The sequence below is a fragment of the Hippopotamus amphibius genome, chromosome 3, assembly GCF_030028045.1.
Source record: "Hippopotamus amphibius kiboko isolate mHipAmp2 chromosome 3, mHipAmp2.hap2, whole genome shotgun sequence".
NCBI classification, from domain to species: Eukaryota; Metazoa; Chordata; class Mammalia; order Artiodactyla; family Hippopotamidae; genus Hippopotamus; species Hippopotamus amphibius.
The window spans coordinates 70360022-70378192 of record NC_080188.1 but is presented as its reverse complement, the minus strand read 5'-3'; the positions used below and the strand labels follow the sequence as shown (position 1 = coordinate 70378192).

General features: G+C 35.4%; 1 protein-coding gene across 5 annotated transcripts in view; it reads right to left on the bottom strand.

The window, feature by feature from the left end:
* Positions 1 to 18171, bottom strand: part of BANK1 (B cell scaffold protein with ankyrin repeats 1) — a 316505-nt gene that overhangs the window by 276857 nt on the left and 21477 nt on the right. For all 5 annotated transcript variants that reach the window (XM_057727798.1, XM_057727799.1, XM_057727800.1 and 2 more), the window contains one exon: positions 4925 to 5320. In XM_057727798.1, the coding sequence (XP_057583781.1) occupies positions 4925 to 5320 (396 nt within the window). The remainder of the gene's footprint in view (positions 1 to 4924; positions 5321 to 18171) is intronic.

Below are 18171 nucleotides of genomic sequence, written 5' to 3'. Positions count from 1 at the left end.
ATCGAATTTATTGGCATATAGTTGCTTGTAGTAGTCTCTCATGATCTTTTGTATTTCTGTGGTATCCGTTGTTACTTCCTTTCCATTTCTAATTCTATTGATTTGCATCTTCTCCCTTTTTTTCTTGATGAGTATGGCTAATGTTTTATCAATTTTGTTAATCTTCTCAAAGAACCAGCTTTTTGTTTTATTAATTTTTGCTATTGCTTCCTTCCTTTCTTTTTCATTAATTTCTGCTCTGATCTTTATGATTTCTTTCCTTCTGCTCACTTTGGGGTTTCTTTGTTCTTCTTTTCCTAATTGTTTTAGGTGTAAGGTTAGGTTGTTTATTCGATATTTTTCTAAGCCAGAGATCTTGAAAGGGTCCAATGGCAAAAGGTATAAGAAGAAAGAAGAAAGAGAAAGAAAGGAGACCCAGTAGACGTGCCGGGATCACAGGAACCGGTACACATTTTTTTTTTAAGGGAAGGATTTATAAACAACTACACAATGGTAACACTCAGAAATGTTAGTTGATTTTATATAGATTTGAGATCAATTTATATTACATATAAATTATGCTGTATGAAACCTATACATGTGAAAAGATCAGAGGAGAAAACAAGATAAAGCTCCAAAAATAAAGAAATAAATAGAAAAACAGAAAAAGGAAGAAATACAGTCAAATTGGTCATACTACATACAGAAAGGTGGAAAACATACACGGGTTTGTAGTACTCCTAATATGTGAATTAAAGAGACAGGAAATTTAGCTTTCTTCATTCCTTAAAAGGAAGTGAAATACTCATATTAAACATGAATCACTGTATCTTTTTTCATATTTTGTAACATTAAAAAGTTTTCTAGAGCCTTGATTAAATATAAAATATCTTTCTCTTACATTAAGTTTTATAAAATTTCCTCTGATTTGTCTTTCTTATATGACTATATTAGAGCATTTAATTATTTTGATGACTTTTCTAGCATTTTTATTATTCTCTTTATCATATAATGTTCCTGAATAATAAGTTTCCTTTCTTCCTCATATAATTTCTCTGTGGGAAAAAGGACAGTAAAATTGAATTCCACATCTTTCTTACTAATTCATCCATTTTTTAAAATAAACCCAGCCTTTATGTATTCAACACAAATGGCAATATGAAACATAAAATAGTGTAGCACAACAGTTAAGCTGTTTATGAAAACAAATTATTATTGCAAAGACCATAGCAATTAATCCCAATTTTGTCAAAGGACACAACCCATACATAAAAGTTATTTTATACATGATTTACAAATTGCTTATAGATCTGCATTTTGGTTGCATGCTTGTAGCTCAGGCAAATTTATCATCTTTGAATGTCTTTTTCCACACAACATTGTTACATTTTCTATTTTAAAGGTACATCTTAGTTATTATATGAAATGAGAGCCTGAAAATTGAATATAGGAAGATGAGAGCTAATAGTGTCTTTATAAATAGTCCTAGGTTATTCATAAAGTATAAGATTTTCTCCTATCAAATATCAACAGTAATACAATATGAAGCTATAGCAGAATACTGCTGACATAGCCACTAAACGGTACTCCTCATAAAACAAAACAACTAAACAACAAAAATGTATTTCCTCAATATTTTTACACAATAGTGATATCATAATTTAAGTGGCCAATATAATTTGAATTTATAATTTTTCAAGGGAAAAAAAAGATGGGTGTGGAGAAGCGTTCCAAAGTTTGCAAATTTTTAGTGTTCCTCTGTTTCAGGGGAGACAATTAGCATAAAATTACTTGTATTTTATGTTCATTTTACTGTACTAAATTTTTTATAATTTCCACATAACATTTTTCATTTTCAACCAAAAAGACTAAATGTACTTGCAGAATACTAAACAAAAATAAAATAAAAAATAACAGACTATTAGAAATGAGACAACTGCTAGTTTGAAAACTATAGCATAGAGTCAACATTTCCCCCTTTTTATTCCTGCAAATCATCCCAAAACATACAGAATGAGAAACAATTATGCAAATGTCCTATGTATTGAAAATGGTAAACAGTGAACTCTTAGACCTCCAGGTCAAAAGAATGGTTCCAAAATCAGATTTCAAAAAGAGCTAACAAACATAGCTTTCTCTAAGGCTAGGAGCTGTGCCTTTTTATATTGCAGACATGATGCAGTTTCAGGTGGAAGGATCTGTGGAAGTGGTTTGAGTCAAAAAAGCACAAAAAGTGAGGTTAAATGAGGAACTATACAGAAAAGACATATTTGTAGAAAGCAGTCTATATCTGTGAAAACAGAGAAATAAAGTCTTTCATTGTGGGGAAAAAAAAGGAACAAACAACAAAACCCACATTTTCTATCTCCATTGGCTAAACCAAGAAAAACTCACTTTGTTCAGTGATACAAAGGAAAAAATGGAGGAGCTCAGGATCTATATTAAGATACTATGAGAGAGAGAGGAAAAAAACCAACTGCATATACTAAAAACATATTGCCATAAAAGAAGTGGAAAATTGCAACCAAACATTTCACCATGAATTTTTAAAATGTAATAAATTGCAATCACCTTTTTGAAGCAATTATATAGTGCAGAAATACAAGCTGTCAAGGAGAGGTCAGTAAGATAATAAGAAGAAATGCACTGTAAGCTTCCAGTGCTCAACCACATGTTGAAACAAAAAAAGGAAAAGCAACATAAAAATGAAGGAGAAATTTGAAATAATACAGGGGAAGAGAGAGTACTGAAAGTATAGGAAAGTAGCAAGGACTGAAATAATAAATACAAGCTAAGTAAATGGTTACTAATAAGGAATCAAAAAGAATTAGAGAGAAACTGTAGAGTGTATTATAGACAACAATAAATCCAACATATATATAAAAGGAATCCCTGAAAAAGAAAACCATAATTATAAGATACAGCAAACATTTAAAGATAAAGTCAAGAAATTGTTCCTGAAATAAAAGAATATTGAATCTACACCTTGTGGAAAAGACCCCCCCCCCTCCAAAAAAAAAAAGGAAATAAAAACAAAAACTAACCATATCCCTGGGCAAAACAGTCCAGAAAAGTCAGCACCAGGATTACATTCTAGTGAAGTCACTAGACTTCACATACAAATGAAGAATCCTTTAGTCAGCCAGGCAAATAAGAATTCCCTAAATTCTACAATGTTAGAAGAAAGAAGAGCAACATGGTCCTCGGTCAAACTGTACTTCAAATACAAGGCAAGAGACAAACACTTTGGAAGATGCAAGATTTCAGAAACATTGTTTCCAGGGGCCTTTCCTTGGGAATCTATTAGAGGTGATTTTCATCCAAGAGTTGGTTAAAAAACAATAAAAGCTTGCCAACAATGTAAGCTCCTGTTGGAAGCAAATCCTCCCCAAGTGAACACTGGAAGCTTCAGGTGATTATAGCTCCAGACAGCTTGATCGCAACCTCAGGAAGATACCCTGATCCAGAATCTCCCAGCTAAGCTGCTCCTAGATTCTTCAGCATAGAAACTTTGATAGCATCATTGTCCGAAGTTGCTAAATTTTAAGGTAGCTTGTTATGCAACAATAAATAACCAAAACAAGGCTTAAAAAGTACTGGATTTCAAGAGGCTGGAATGCTGGAAAACAGAAAAAGGCCTCAAAGAGAGTTGTTGATGTTCTGAGTCCTACCATCCTCAAGACTGAGAGATATCACCACCCTCAGGCAGAGGGACAAGGGTTTCCAGCGAAACCTTTGGGACTGACAGGTGTTCTCTGGCTTCACAGGAAACCAAGACTCAAGCTAGACCCATGTTTGGAAATTACTAAAGGCAAGAGGCTGTGGTGCATTGCTGCTCTGAGGCCAGGATGGTGGTGGCTCTATTGGGAGTGGCTTGTGTGCCCAGAGTTTGTCAGAGCAAAAGAAAAATGAATGATTTTACAGACAGATGTGGGCCAGGTGGGAGAAAGGGCCAGCAGGGAGATATCTCAGTGACTTTGATCAAAAGAGACATATGAGGAAGCTGTAGAAATTAATATTAAGAATCTATATGGGGTGGGCCACCACAACTAGGAGCTTAAAGGAGAGGAAACGTTTGTCTCATTAAGGAACTGCAAGTGAGACATCCCCAGGGAATGAGAGGATCTCCACAGAGCCCAGAAATATGCTCCAAGAAAAAGAGCCAGCACTTAATATCTGATATGGCCAGGAAAAAATAAGAACCCCACCACTTCTCTGTAGGACAGAGATGGAACAAAGGAAGTTAAAGGCAAAAGGCAAGTTGAGAAAACCAGGGAAGCAGCTGAGCATAGCACTCCTCCCACACCAAGTCTGAAGCCCTGGGGGACGGAGAAGCTTTAATGCTAATAAGCTTCAGAGTTTTGACTGTTACATGAAACTGTAATTAATGAATGAATGGGTCCCTGTGTTCCGACCTCTAACACAATGCTTCAATGATTAAAACTAAAGTTATTATTTAAAATTAAAGAAAATAACAGTATTTCATATCATAGTAATGATATTATACAATTATCAGCACAAGGGAAATTCTACAATTCTATCATAACTCAGATCTTCAAACCCTGGACTGCTACCGACTGGTACCAACACTAGGGTAGACGACATTAACTCAAGCCTCACTGGTTAACTAAGAAATCAGCTTCCAGAACCAGACTGACATATAGCTTAGCATACCATACTTGTTCTACCAAGTATTATCTCATACAGGCCACCCTAAGGAATATACTTATAAACCATTTTTTTGAACAACTGATAAGCCTTGTCTGGAATAAAGCTAGAAATTAAGAACCTTCAGGCATTTTGAGGAAAGTATAACATACTGTTCAATAAAGTTGTCTTTCATTTTTCTTTTTTTAAAATCCCAATATCAGATATTCATTGGTTCAAACCAACTTTCAATTTATTATAAAAATAAACAAAAACAAACAAGATCTGGCAACACTACCTCTGAATATGATACTCTCGATTACAGAGATGTAGTCTTCAGGCTCCTGCTCAGTTGAGATCTCCCATTTGCCTCCGGAGATATTCAGTAATTTGTAAAGTTGATCTGAACTCTTCATGCCACACAACAGTGTAACCACACTTTCCGGTGAATGAAGTATGTTTTCCAGAAAGTGACATTTCTTTGGAGATAGGTTCTGAAGCAGACCATTTGATAATATCAAAAGTTTACATTTGTAAGAGTTTAAATTCAGCAATTCCAAATCCTGAAGAGTATAATTCTCCAAGTGATATAACAGGATTGCTTCTCTTTTCACGACATGTGAAAAAACTTCTGTCAAGTACAGAGCCCATTCTTCAGCATCTTCATATATCATGATGATGTCTTTTGCATTTTCTGGAAAAGAGAAAATAATATATTAATTTTCTTATATTTGACATGCAAACAGCAGGTTATATTATTATCTCTCAAAGAATTAAATGTACTCTAGGGAATATATTAATTTGCTTATATCAGAGACAGACAATATAATTTGTATTATCCCCATGATAATCCTATGGGATTAAAGTAATCCTTCAGATGCAACACAGAGTTCAAGCTCTGTGCAAGTGTACACTGTACTCACTGCACAAATGTTAATCTAGGAAGTGCAACAGAAATAAATGAGGGGCCTTGAGATAGAATGGAAAGAGTATTCTGTGGGATTAGGGATGCTGGGCTACCAGGTATGGCTCTGCCAGTAATCACAAAATTTTACCTAGATTATGGTACTTAATTCCTTTCAGCTATTGTTTCTTCATCAGCTAAATGAAGGTTTAAAAAAAAAAAGCCCTACCTAATGAATTAGATTATTCTGAGAAGAAATAAGAGAATTTAGGACTTGAAAATCCTTCTTCCAGGTAAAGATGGGTACAACAAGACAGATTATAGAATTTCCATGCCCAGAAAACCAACAAAATAAAAATTTTTTAAAAAGAAAAAAATTCAATAGCCTTGGGCATATATCTGGAGAAAACTATAATTTGAAAAGATACATGCACCCCAATGTTCACTGCAGCACTATTTACAATAGCCAGGACATTGAAGCAACCTAAATGTCCATCAAGAGAGGAATGAATAAAGAAGGTGTGGTACACATACACAATGGAATATTACTCAATCATAAAAAAGAACAAAATAATGCCATTTGCAGCAACATGAATAGACCTAGAGATTGTCATACTGAGAGAATAAATCAGAGAGAAAAAGACAAATATCATATGATATCACTTATGTGTGGAATCTTAAAAAAGGGTACAAATGAACTGATTTACAAATCAGAAATAGAGCCACAGATGTAGAAAAACTTGTGGTTACCAGGGGATAAGCAGGGGAGGGATAAATTGGGAGATTGGGATTGACATATACACACTACTATATATAAAATAGATAACTAATAAGGACCTACTGTACAGTACAGGGAACTCTATTCAGTACTCTATAATGGCCTATATGGGAACAGAATCTAAAAAAGAGTGGATATATGTATATGTATAACTGATTCACTTTGTTGTACACCTGAAATTAACACAACATTGTAAATCAACTATACTCCAATAAAAATTTTAAAAAAACAAATAAAGGGGGTATTATCTCATGTTATAAAATAAAAAGTTGATGTTGATGAAATAAATAGGAGGTTCTGGTGAGGCAATACTAATCCTAAACTTATCTCCCACCCTAGAACCAGCACTGATGAAAAAACTTATAAACCACCAAAACTACCAGGGTGGTCATGAATCTCTTCCCCAACTGGAAACTGATTGGGGGCATCTGCAGAAGCAGGAAAGGCTGAATCCTAAACAAGCCAGGGCTCAAAGCTGAGTTAGTAAAGCCAGTTAGATTGCACAGGAACTCAAGAGCATCCCTGGGCACTGGAGAGGGGCCTTGCAGACAAGGTATGTTAGAGATTACGGTCCACACCCTCCAACTTGAGAATCACACTGACAGATCTTCCTCCTCCTCCTCTTTTCTCTCAGGCCATAACAAACGACTAGAATATAGATTTTGTCTCTCAAACTACAGCTTGGAGGGAAAAATAAAAAGTAGCAAACAGGGAGGGGGATTTAAGGAATAATTTACCCACACAAGATTAAGCAAATAGAAAGCCTAGAATGAGCTAAGAGAATCATGAACAAGATGAAAGGATTAGCAATACAAATTTATAGTTACTGAAAGAGACAATGAAAACAATATTAACAATACTCATATGATCATTATAATAATGAGAGTAACACAGCATGCAAAGACTAGTAGTAATCATAATCAGGGAAGAAAAACACAAGAAAAGTCTCTCACAGTATAAAACAATGACCACTGATTAAATAAAACCAAAGTTCAAAGACAAAATGATTTGATATTTTTAAAAGAATTATTTAAAAGGGTATAATAAACAGATAAAAAGACAAATTGAGAGCCAAATCAGTACCAATACCCAGATAATAAATTGAGAGCCAAATCAGTACAAATGCCCAGATAAAAAGCAATGACTAGACTAGACATAGATAACATTTTAATTTCTGGCCTCAAAGTAAAGCTTGATATTTTCATAGTAAACACAAAAAGAGAGAGCAAAATTAAAGCAATTGGTGAAAAATCTGATACATATGGATGAGCCAAAAAAAGGAAAAGATTCAATATAAAGATAATCCAAAAACCTGAAGTAGAAGAGAACAAAAGACACATTAAAAGTTTTAAAATATAATTTTTAAAATTCTTAAAATATGGAAGAAAAAGGAACCAATTCTATGGAAAAATTGTTAGGGAAAAATATCTTAATTTCCCTTGGTTTAATGAGTATTAAGAAACCTCCTCATATATCTAGGAAAGAAAAGCAAGTCACTCAGAAGGAGAAAAATATCAGGTTGGTAGATTTTTTTCAGAGCAATTTCAAAGCCATATTATAATAAATTATAACACAGCTCTTATAAAAATAATTTTATAGTATATTCATACTATAGAATATCGCACAGCAATAAAAAAGAATGAACTACTGCTACATGAAACATGGATGAATCCAAAGACGTAATGTTGAGTGAAAGAAGAAAACGTATATGCTGAATGATTGTATTTATATAAAGTTCAAAAATAGAAAAAAAATCCATGGTGATACAGATCAGAACATTTGAGAGTAGGATTAATGAATGGAAGCAGATAAGAGGGAGCCTGCTGGAGTTCTGAAAATATTCTATATCTTGATCTGAGTGGTTGTTACACAAAGTATACATACATAAAAATCTATTCATCTGTATATCTCAGGTTGTGCATGTAAGTTATATGGCAATTAAGAAGTAAATTAAAATATCAAAAGAAAAAAGGAAATTTCAGGATGGCAGCTATTCAAGGGGCATAGGGACTTAAAATAGATGAATGGAGCATTCGGGGAGAGAGATCCAAAGAAAATAAAACAGTTGTAAGATTGCATCATATACTTGAAAATGTGAGAAAAAATGCTAACTGAAGTTTGACAGTTCTGACTGGACATATTGAAAAAAATTAAAGATAGGTACGTTATAATCTTTTACAAATAAAATACAAATGAAAGTAAAATTAATTGCAGAAAAACACATCAAAACAAAATAAAAAGAAAGCAGGATGATTATATACTATTCCCTGGTGGCACAGTGGTTAAGAACCCACCTGCCAATGCAGGGGACATGGGTTTGAGCTCTGGTCCGGGAAGATCCCACATGCCGTGGAGCAACAAGCCTATGTGCCACAACTACTGAGCCTGCACTCTAGAGCTTACGAGCCACAACTACTGAGCCTGTGTGGAATAAGTACTGAAGCCTGTGCACCTAGAGCTCATGCTCTGCAATAAGAGAATCCATCACGAGAAGCCCACCCACCTTAGCGAAGAGTAGCCCCCGCTCACCACAACTAGAGAAAGCCTGTTGCACAGCAACGAAGACCCAATGCAGCCAGAAATTAATTAATTAATTAATTATTTTAAAATAGTGTACAAAATCATTGCACGGACTGAAAATTTATGTCCTCCCCTAAATTAATATGTTGAAATCATAATCTCCAGTGTGATAGTATTAGGAGGTGAGTCAATGGGAGGTGAGGAGGTCATAAGGGTGGCACCCTCATGAATGGAATTAGTGCCCCTATAAAAGAGGCTCCAGAGAGCTCCCCTGCACATCCTGTCATGTGAGGTCATAGGAAGAAGTCAGCATTTTGCAACCCAGAAGAGGGACCTCACCAGAATTTGACCTGCTGGCACGCTGACAGCTTCCAAACTGTGAGAAATAAATGTTTTATTTCCACCAAGTCTATGGTATCCTATTAAAGCAGGCTAAATGGATTAAGGCAATCATAATAATGTAAAATATGACTAATGATTTGACTACATTTTGAAATTTAAATATACTGGAGAATAAGGAGAGTCCAATAGACTGATAGGTTGAAATCCTTATTTAGCATATTACAGAAAAACAATAGATAGTAGTTAGAATTAGTAAATCAAGAAATAGTAGTATAAATGTATCTTTTAGAAACATGGAATAGAACAACAACAACAAAATTTGAAAGAATGGTGTTTCTTAAAGCTCCTATGGGGAATGGAATTGTGTTTGAGGAAAGGGAGAGCAGAGAACTGCTGGTTTTCATTATAGGTGTTTTATCATTGTTCAATATACATGTGTAACAATAATCAAAATTTAAAGAAGAAAACCCAGTCAGCAAATAGAAGAACCAAAGTAAGCAAAATAGAAACGTAAAAACTTTGGAAAAAGAACACACAGTAAGTGGGATACATATATAAATGGATCAAAGACTAAGTACCAAGGGGATTATGATGGCACTTCAAAATGCAAATGTTAAAAATCTTGATGAAAGATGGGATGGGAAAACTGAGTATTTGGAGAGGAGAAAGTATAAAGTGCTAACATCATCTTTCATAGAATTCAGCCATTTAATACTGCCTAAATTTGAATAAAAAGTGACAATTTTACAATTTTTTGTATCATTGTTTTTCTTAAGCAATAATAAACTTGGAAAGTATTCAGAGTAAAAAAAAATTTTATCTGAAAATTACTGTCCTTCTATTTTACTTTATATTAATTTAAAATAATTTAAAATAAGTTACTTTATTTAAAAATAGCACATAGAGTATGTTCTCACTTGTAAATAATCCTGCCTACCTACTCAAAACACACCATAATTCCATTGACTGTTAGCAATAGCTGTGTATGAGAGATAAAATTTTGAGAGATGTATGATCCTTTTTCTTACTCTTCCATATCGCTCATATTTTTGTAGTAAAGTTGTATTACTTTATAAAACAAAGTAAACATTCTTAAAAACTAGTTTGTAAGGGATTATCATGAGTATAAAGAACAAAACACCAAACCTCTTGTATTCCACAATTATCCTTTTCCCTCCGGATACAGAGCATGTATTTGCTACACCACTGATGTGGCAATTAATACCACAATGATTTTAGCTATTGTATTTTTATTGCATTATCTATGTCTTTTCTCATGATATAAATAGTATCTCCAAGGAAGATGCTTCCTCTTTCTATTCACTGATTTCTACACAATGCCCAGCACAATTTCTTGAACAGATATGCAACAAAAATTTAAAAATAGATTTATACATACAGAAGGAGAAAAACATCTGGCAGAAAACATATGGGAATCATACAGAAGTTGTATATGAATCATCAGCATAGTTCTGCTATTCTCTATGTAGTGTTTCACTCAGCCTCAATGCTAAATAAATAGTTCTTGAACGAACACAAACATAGTGTCATAATTCAGTATTTTCATGTTTGAAAATCAGTAGAGGAAGAGTTTTCCTTATATTACAGATAGCCAGAATAAGCTGCTGTTTAGTTACAGAATAGAGTAAATATAAAACTAATAATAAATTATCAAGTGCTTAAAATGAACTAGGACTCTTGTTGTTTTACACGTTATTTCACTTAATTCTCAAAATTTACCCTTTTAAAGTACTCAAGTTATTCTTACTTTACAAATGGGAAAACTGAATCACTATCAGAATTAGGATTTCAATGCAAGCAGTCTAACCCTACAGTCTGTACTTTTAACCTCTAACAGTAGGAGACACAGTAACATTATTTAAAAGGTTAAAATAGATTCTTTGCAGTGATATGAGTTAGATTAGTCTCTATTAAGCAGCCTATGAGTTAGAATCAAGTATGCAGAGTATGAGAAAGCTCACTGGGAGTCTGGTTTCCTACCAAGGAAAAGAGAGGAAATAAACCATATACTCCGAGAGTATTGTTGTCTGTGAAGAACTTACAGAACTTCCTTCCCCCTGACTCTAAAACTTAAATCAGCAAAATTATAGATTAAGCTATGAGGATGTATTGAAGTGCAGAATAAATACTGCCACATTATGTGATTGGATATTACACTACCATAGGAGGACAACCATAGGAAATCAATTCTAGAGACAACCGTAACCAATCTTTCAAAACTTCCCAAGAAAATTAGCCAGGAAGTCTCTCTCAACACTCTATGGTCATTTTTTCTTGTGCTGAAATTGTGCCTTCCTTTAAAATTTATATTTGACTTGTACTTAGTAACCTCTGTTTGACAATTTTCAGAAACTAAGACCTGCGTTAAATGTCATCCCTTTCTTTTCTATGGATTAAATGATCTCAGGCTTTTAATCTTTAATTTTCTCAGATATTATTTACTGAGATGGTCCATGTAACAGGTATGTTCCTAAGTATCTAACATGCATTACTTCATTTAATATTCATAAAACTGTATGGAGTTGGCCTTGTTTTTTTTATTTTAGTGATGATCACATTGATTAAATTGTCATGGCTATGAAGATAGCAATTGGTCTTTATCTTACCTTCCAATATTTTTGTATGACACCATGCTAAGCCAAAATATGAAAGTTAGTAAAGGGTTTTTCATAGCTATGGTTTTCTTTTTCCTTACTCTAGAAAATAGCTTGTCCTTGAGTAACTTCTGCATTGTAGACTCAACAACAGTTCTCTATAACTTCTCAAGATGAGCCTACTGGCCTTGCAAGGCACTCTGTTTTATAAACTTGAACTAAATCAAACCTAAATCATTATTCTGTCTGTTTAAGGAGGGTTACTGTAGTTAATGTTGGCCAAATTTTATAGGCTGTGAAATGAAACAATAAAGGATGAACCTGAAATATAGAAACACAAAATGTTCATTCCTGGAAAGTGTCATCAAGATAAAGGGAAACGGCTACTGAAGATGCAATTAAGGTCTGCAAATAAATTATTTAAAATGTAAATCTCAAGTCTAGCAACATAAAGTAAAGGATGGCTTATACTACAATACTAGGAGCAAAATAGATTTAAATTTACTATAAAGTTCTTTCAGATTCCATAATGATGCTTTATTTATCTTACAGAATAATGAACAAATCTTCAAGCTTGAAAATGTGTATTAACAATTGATATCAATAATTGCTTTTGCTATGAGAATAAATTATACTACATATTGCCAAAAGAATGAGACTGACCAAAAATCCAAATCCTTCCTACTATGTATGCACAGCTTGAAATGCAGATTTTCTTCTTTTTGCATAAGATTCCATCTCTTACCCATGTTTGATTGTGCATAATGGAGAAAGATGGCATGATGCATCTTTTCAATATTATATTTTTCTAACTGGTAACCAAAGTGCAGAAGAAAATAGAAAACTACAAAGAAATGAGTTACAACCATAATGGGCTCAGTAGTGATAACATGAACATTAATCTTGATCTGATCACACACAAATATATATCAGTACTCAAATTATGCAGTAAGTGTAACTGAATTGGTCTTATACTCTAATTTGTACTCTAACTAGTACAACAGGGGAACAAAACTATGGATTTTCCAAAGGCATTAAGGTAGCAAAATATACTATCACTCATATTTCTTCTCCAGGAAAGTTGGTTAATTTCACTTATTCACAGTGGCAAAAAGTACCAGGTGTTTTCTGTATATTTCTGTGTAGCAGATGCTGCTGATACACAATCCACATCTTCCTGGCCCACCAGCTTCAGCCTGATGCTCAGTTGTTCAGCATGCTGACCACTTCCAACCTCTGCTTTGCTGCCTAAGGACTTTTTCTGGAGCTGAGGGAGCTTCCTCAGCCCGTGTGCCTGCCTGGCAGCTCAGAAGTACTGGGGATTTAGTGCACAGAGGGCTGGGAGGCAACCCTCAGTCAATGAGGGATGGAAGTCAATGTGTAAATAGGTCAGCTTCCCCATCCTTCAGTGGGACAATTCTGAGGTTTGTTCTACACAATAATTAGAGGGTTCCCAGTGGTACTGAATTATAACTGCTCATCACATTATTCTGCTTATTAATGTACACAGTATTGGCCTTTCTCCCTTTCCTGTCTCACATTCCCAATTCTCTCACTAGTGCTTCATGGGCTCATCTTTAAATAAACTAAATGCACTCATGTCCATTTCTTAGAGTCTTCTCCAGGGGAAATCTCTATAAACATATATGTTAATTAACCTAGTTCTTCTTTTCAAATACAGGAAGTTACCAACACATCATTTTGAGATTACACTTCTCAGTTATGGTGAAGAACATCAACCAGCAAAAATTATTTTTATACAAATGCAGAACCTTCCCCTTTCTTTTTTCCTTTTAAGATGCAAATAAATGCTTCTATGCTTCACTGAACAATCTTGAAAGAGATTTTTTTCTTTTCTGTAAAGAAAGCGTGATGTTAATTGTTACAGGATTATTTTGCAAAGACTTCCTACCCCCTCATATATAAACTACAAATGTTCCAACTCCCACCTCTGTCACTTTTTATCACTAATACAATTTGCTAATAGTTCATTTAAAGAATTATAAACATAAAAGATACTAGATCTGTAAGGAGGTTTTACTAGGATTCAAACTTAGTACAAATTTATGGCATTCTATTTCTGCAATGTCCCTATCCTCTCCCTCCTTTTATTGCCATTACTCTATAGTTTACTGAATTGGACAACCTTGACCATAAGACAGCATTATTTGATATTCCTCTCAGAAAAGAATACTGTGATCGAATAAACTTTGATATATTACAAATTTTAAGATGAATTCTGATTTCAGAGAATTTGACTAGCCTACAACAAAAAAACATTATCACAATCAATTAAATATGGCAGTAGTATCATCGCACACAGTATCTTAGGTGCTTCTCATTTCTCCAGTTCACACTCAAAATGATATCCTTAGGACCTTTGTGATCTCTCTAGGCTGATTTCTTCTCTAGCGGTTACATCGCCCAGGCTCCCATGCCCACCCCAATGGAAAGCACCATCAGAAGACCAGAAGGTGAGAGAAAGGGATGATAGTGAGAGGGTAGCCCTGTAACTCACTCCCCCATTCTAATTTTAGCTGTGGCTGTTTTCTTTTGTGGTTCTTCTGTGGCTTTTCTTCCATGGCTCCAATTCTCATGCATCTCTAGCAACCATCTTTCCTTCACTTCCCTCACTGGCATAGTAAAGGATTCCTGCTTAGTCTTCAAATGCTTCACTGGCCCTCTTTAGATTCTTCAGCCCTGCACATCTTCATAAATAATCCCTTTATTAAATTTATTCAGTTAAAAATCTTTGATGGTGGCACTGTTTCTTGCTGGGATCCTGATAAATACAGGTACTAGGAGTGGCCACAGGAAACAGACTCTATAAGATGGATTTTGGAATTGGGTTGCTCTCATCATTGTGGAGAACACAAGCAACCCCTCATCAAGGGAAGACAGTACACCGGCAATTTACAGCGTGCAGAAGCACCATAATGACATAATGGTAGAATTGGATGGACTGTCCATGGAGGAGAAAGTTTTAGGAGATCAAGTGTCTATGGTGGCAGTCGGGACTACAGATGTGGAGGAGGTTGATATTATGGCTTCTCTGTCCTAGAGAGCATGCATTCACACACAGATAGAGCTACAACTACAGCAGCAGGAAAAACCCTCCAAATGTCTGTGGATCTTTTTAACCAAGTGAACCTGTTACTCCTTGTAAAAACAAATAAACAAAAACAAAATAAAATAAGTTTTCAAGAACTTCACTTGAGGCAACTGCCTTACAAGCTATGTCAACTTTTCTCAGTATCCATGACAACATCCCTCATTGATTGCCTCTAATATCAATAACTGAAGTTAGATCCCATAAGTGAAAGGAATATTCTAGAGAAACTATTTCAAACACAGAAATTATTAGAGGACCTGGCCGATATATATCAGCATGAGTCTGGAAAGTATGTATGCAATGGATTTTAGGAGTTATTAGATCAGGGAGGGCAAAACAGAGGATTTATTTATGGTTATATTCATACAGGAGTCGGAATTTAATGTGTTATCTCAAGTATGTGCGTGGCTTTAATAGTCAATAGAATGTATAATTAAAGCTTGGACTCTGTAATGGTCTACAATCAATGTGATTACAATGCTTGAACTTGCCTACTATGATGGTGAAAAGAGGTCAAGCAGGCAAATTTTTTCTGTAAAGGGCTAGATAATAAATACTTTAGTCTTTGCGAGCCACAAAGGATATTGTCACTTTCATTCTTTTTCTCTTTCTTTTTCTTTCTTTCTTTTTCTTTTTCTCTTTCTTTCACATTTTCTCTCTTTCTCCCTCCCTTCCTTCTTTTCTTCATTCTTTTTCTCTTCCTCCTCTTCTTCTTTTTTTATAACCCTTTAAAGTGTAAAAACTAGCCTTAGCTTACAGGCTGTACACAAATACGCCACCAGCTGGATTCTGCTTGTTGCTATAGTTTGCTGACCCCTGCTCTAGCGTATTCTGACATTCCCTTCACTAAGCATTAAGAAATTCAATCATGAAAAGCTCTGTACTGTCTGTCCTCTGCAGCCTGGAGACAGTGATGACAAGTGGACCTCCGAATTGAACTTTTCGATGTCTATGGGGGGATAATGAAGTCTGGATTGTAGAGAAGAAACGGCAGCACTTCAACATTACAGGAGATTTAAGTAATCAAAGTGTTTTTCACTGCAGGATCTGTGATGATAACTAATTGATCTGAGGGTCCTTAGGACTGAAATATATGCATAGCCTATGACGCTTTGATTTCACCTTTATAAACAAAACAATTCTATGTTTGAGTGCAGAAACTGACTTAAATTGCAACAGTGGAGATTGACAGCCTCCTATCTAGTTTACAGACTTAGAGCCATTTAACTTAGGGAAGACCAAGTCCCTTTGAGGAAGGATTCTTCTCCTATGCTGCTAAACAAGTATACAATGAATCTTTTCCTAAGCGTTCCCCAGGGACTTACAACCACGTATACCACCATTTTCATGGACCCAAAATGCCCAATAGTACATTGGTAAAAGGGAACTTATGGAAGTCGGGTGTAACGATAAATAACATCTTGCCTTGTGGGTACATCTAATCATGGTTCCAGTGGGTGCACAGAGATATCCTGTGGGTTTTTAAAGCCAGGAATGTACGTGGCGATACATATACATAGCAAAGGGCAGAATCCTTACAGAAAATGAGGATATTATGGTAGGAAGGGAAAAAATCTAAGTCTCTGGAACTATTCAACCCCATCCCTACCACCACCAAAACAGTAAACTAAAACAAATACTACACACCTTGGATCTGAAAATATACTGGCACTAATCCAAAGTGAACGGTTGCCGCATTACAACCCTGGAACCCATGGTTGTTCCTGGAAGAGAATGGTGACAGGAAATTCTCCCAGTAAGCAGAACTTTGGGCACATCTCTAACTGTCCATTTTCCTTTGAAGGAAAGGCCTGAACTATGGATCTACTTGAGTAAAAGAAGAAAGAGTAGAAAAGAATATGCTCATTTCATTAACCCAAACTAGATTACTAATTAAGAAAATATATCTTGGAAACATGAGCCTACAAGTTACATTTTTTCCATGCAGTGATATACTTATATTCTTTGTGGCTTATACAAAATCAAGTTAGATACACACCACATTAGCCAATGCCAATTTTATCAAAAATAAAGACAATATTCAATTTCCCCTCCGCTTTATTATTTTGTCTTATTTCTCAATTGCTTAACAACCTAAGCACTGAAGAAGGATATTTATTGTCCCATCCCCACCTCCATCCTCAAGACATGTCCCTGAGGGTTTTTTATTGAAAAGTGGCTTTGTCACCCATGCTATGCAGCCTGGGCCCCAGGGGCAGAAATTGTTTTTAACCATACAGGCTAGTTGTGTTTTATCAACAGGATGACACAAAGACCAGTGACAAAACCAGACTGAACAAGCTGGTTCAAGATAGTGGGCAAAGCAGGCTGAAAGTCACTGCTTTCCTAGCCTTGATTTACCTCTGTGTTCCCATACCAACCCCTGAGAGCTGAAGGACATTTTCCCTGATTTACCTCTGTGTTTGTTTCAAAAGTACCTGGTGTTTGGCAGAGATGCTTTGCAGCTGTACTTTGAGAGATACACGCTTTGAGAGACATGCAGTGGTTAACTGCCTTGAACCAGCTCTGACTTGACCACAGGACCGTGCCTGTGAAGATGAAACCTGGAGATGTCTGAAAGTTACCTTTGCTTCTTTACCATCATAGGATCTCTACCCAAAGGGGGCATTTGTACTCTGCTAGGCACAATGTACGCCGTGTGCAAAGAAACTTGGAAGCTTGTGTGTGCCCAGCTGCCCCCAGCTACCCCCAGGAAATCTCGGCCCCTTTCCTAAGGCCCTGATGACCTGTCTGCTTCCTACCCCTTAAAATTCCCCTACTCCCCTCCCCTCTCTCTAAAGGGGAGAAGGTGCCTTTAGAGTGTGAGCTCCCCTTCTCTATTCCCATTCAAGACATTGAATAAAAGCTTGTCTTGCTCACACCAAACTCAGTTTCATTATTGGCAGCTGGAACCCAAGCAAGAAAGAATTCATTGACCAAGCCAGAGGGGCTTCAATGCAGCTACCAGGGGAGCCTCGCATCTAATTAGGTAACAGCTTAACACTTGATTGTAAACATGCTACATTTCAAAGTAACATACACTGAAATTCCATTCAATTGTAATAATATATAAAGTGCATTCACACGAATATTATGTTTTCTGCTATTCATAGTGTTATAGTTTTTTAAAAAAGTATCTTAACTCAATTTAAGTCAAAAACAATATTTTAAGCTTGAGAAGACGTAAGTTAGAAAGTCTGAGAGAGTTTCTCAAGGTCATACCAATAGTAAGTCACAGTGGTGGGCTTAAATTCACATCATCTACTGCCAACTC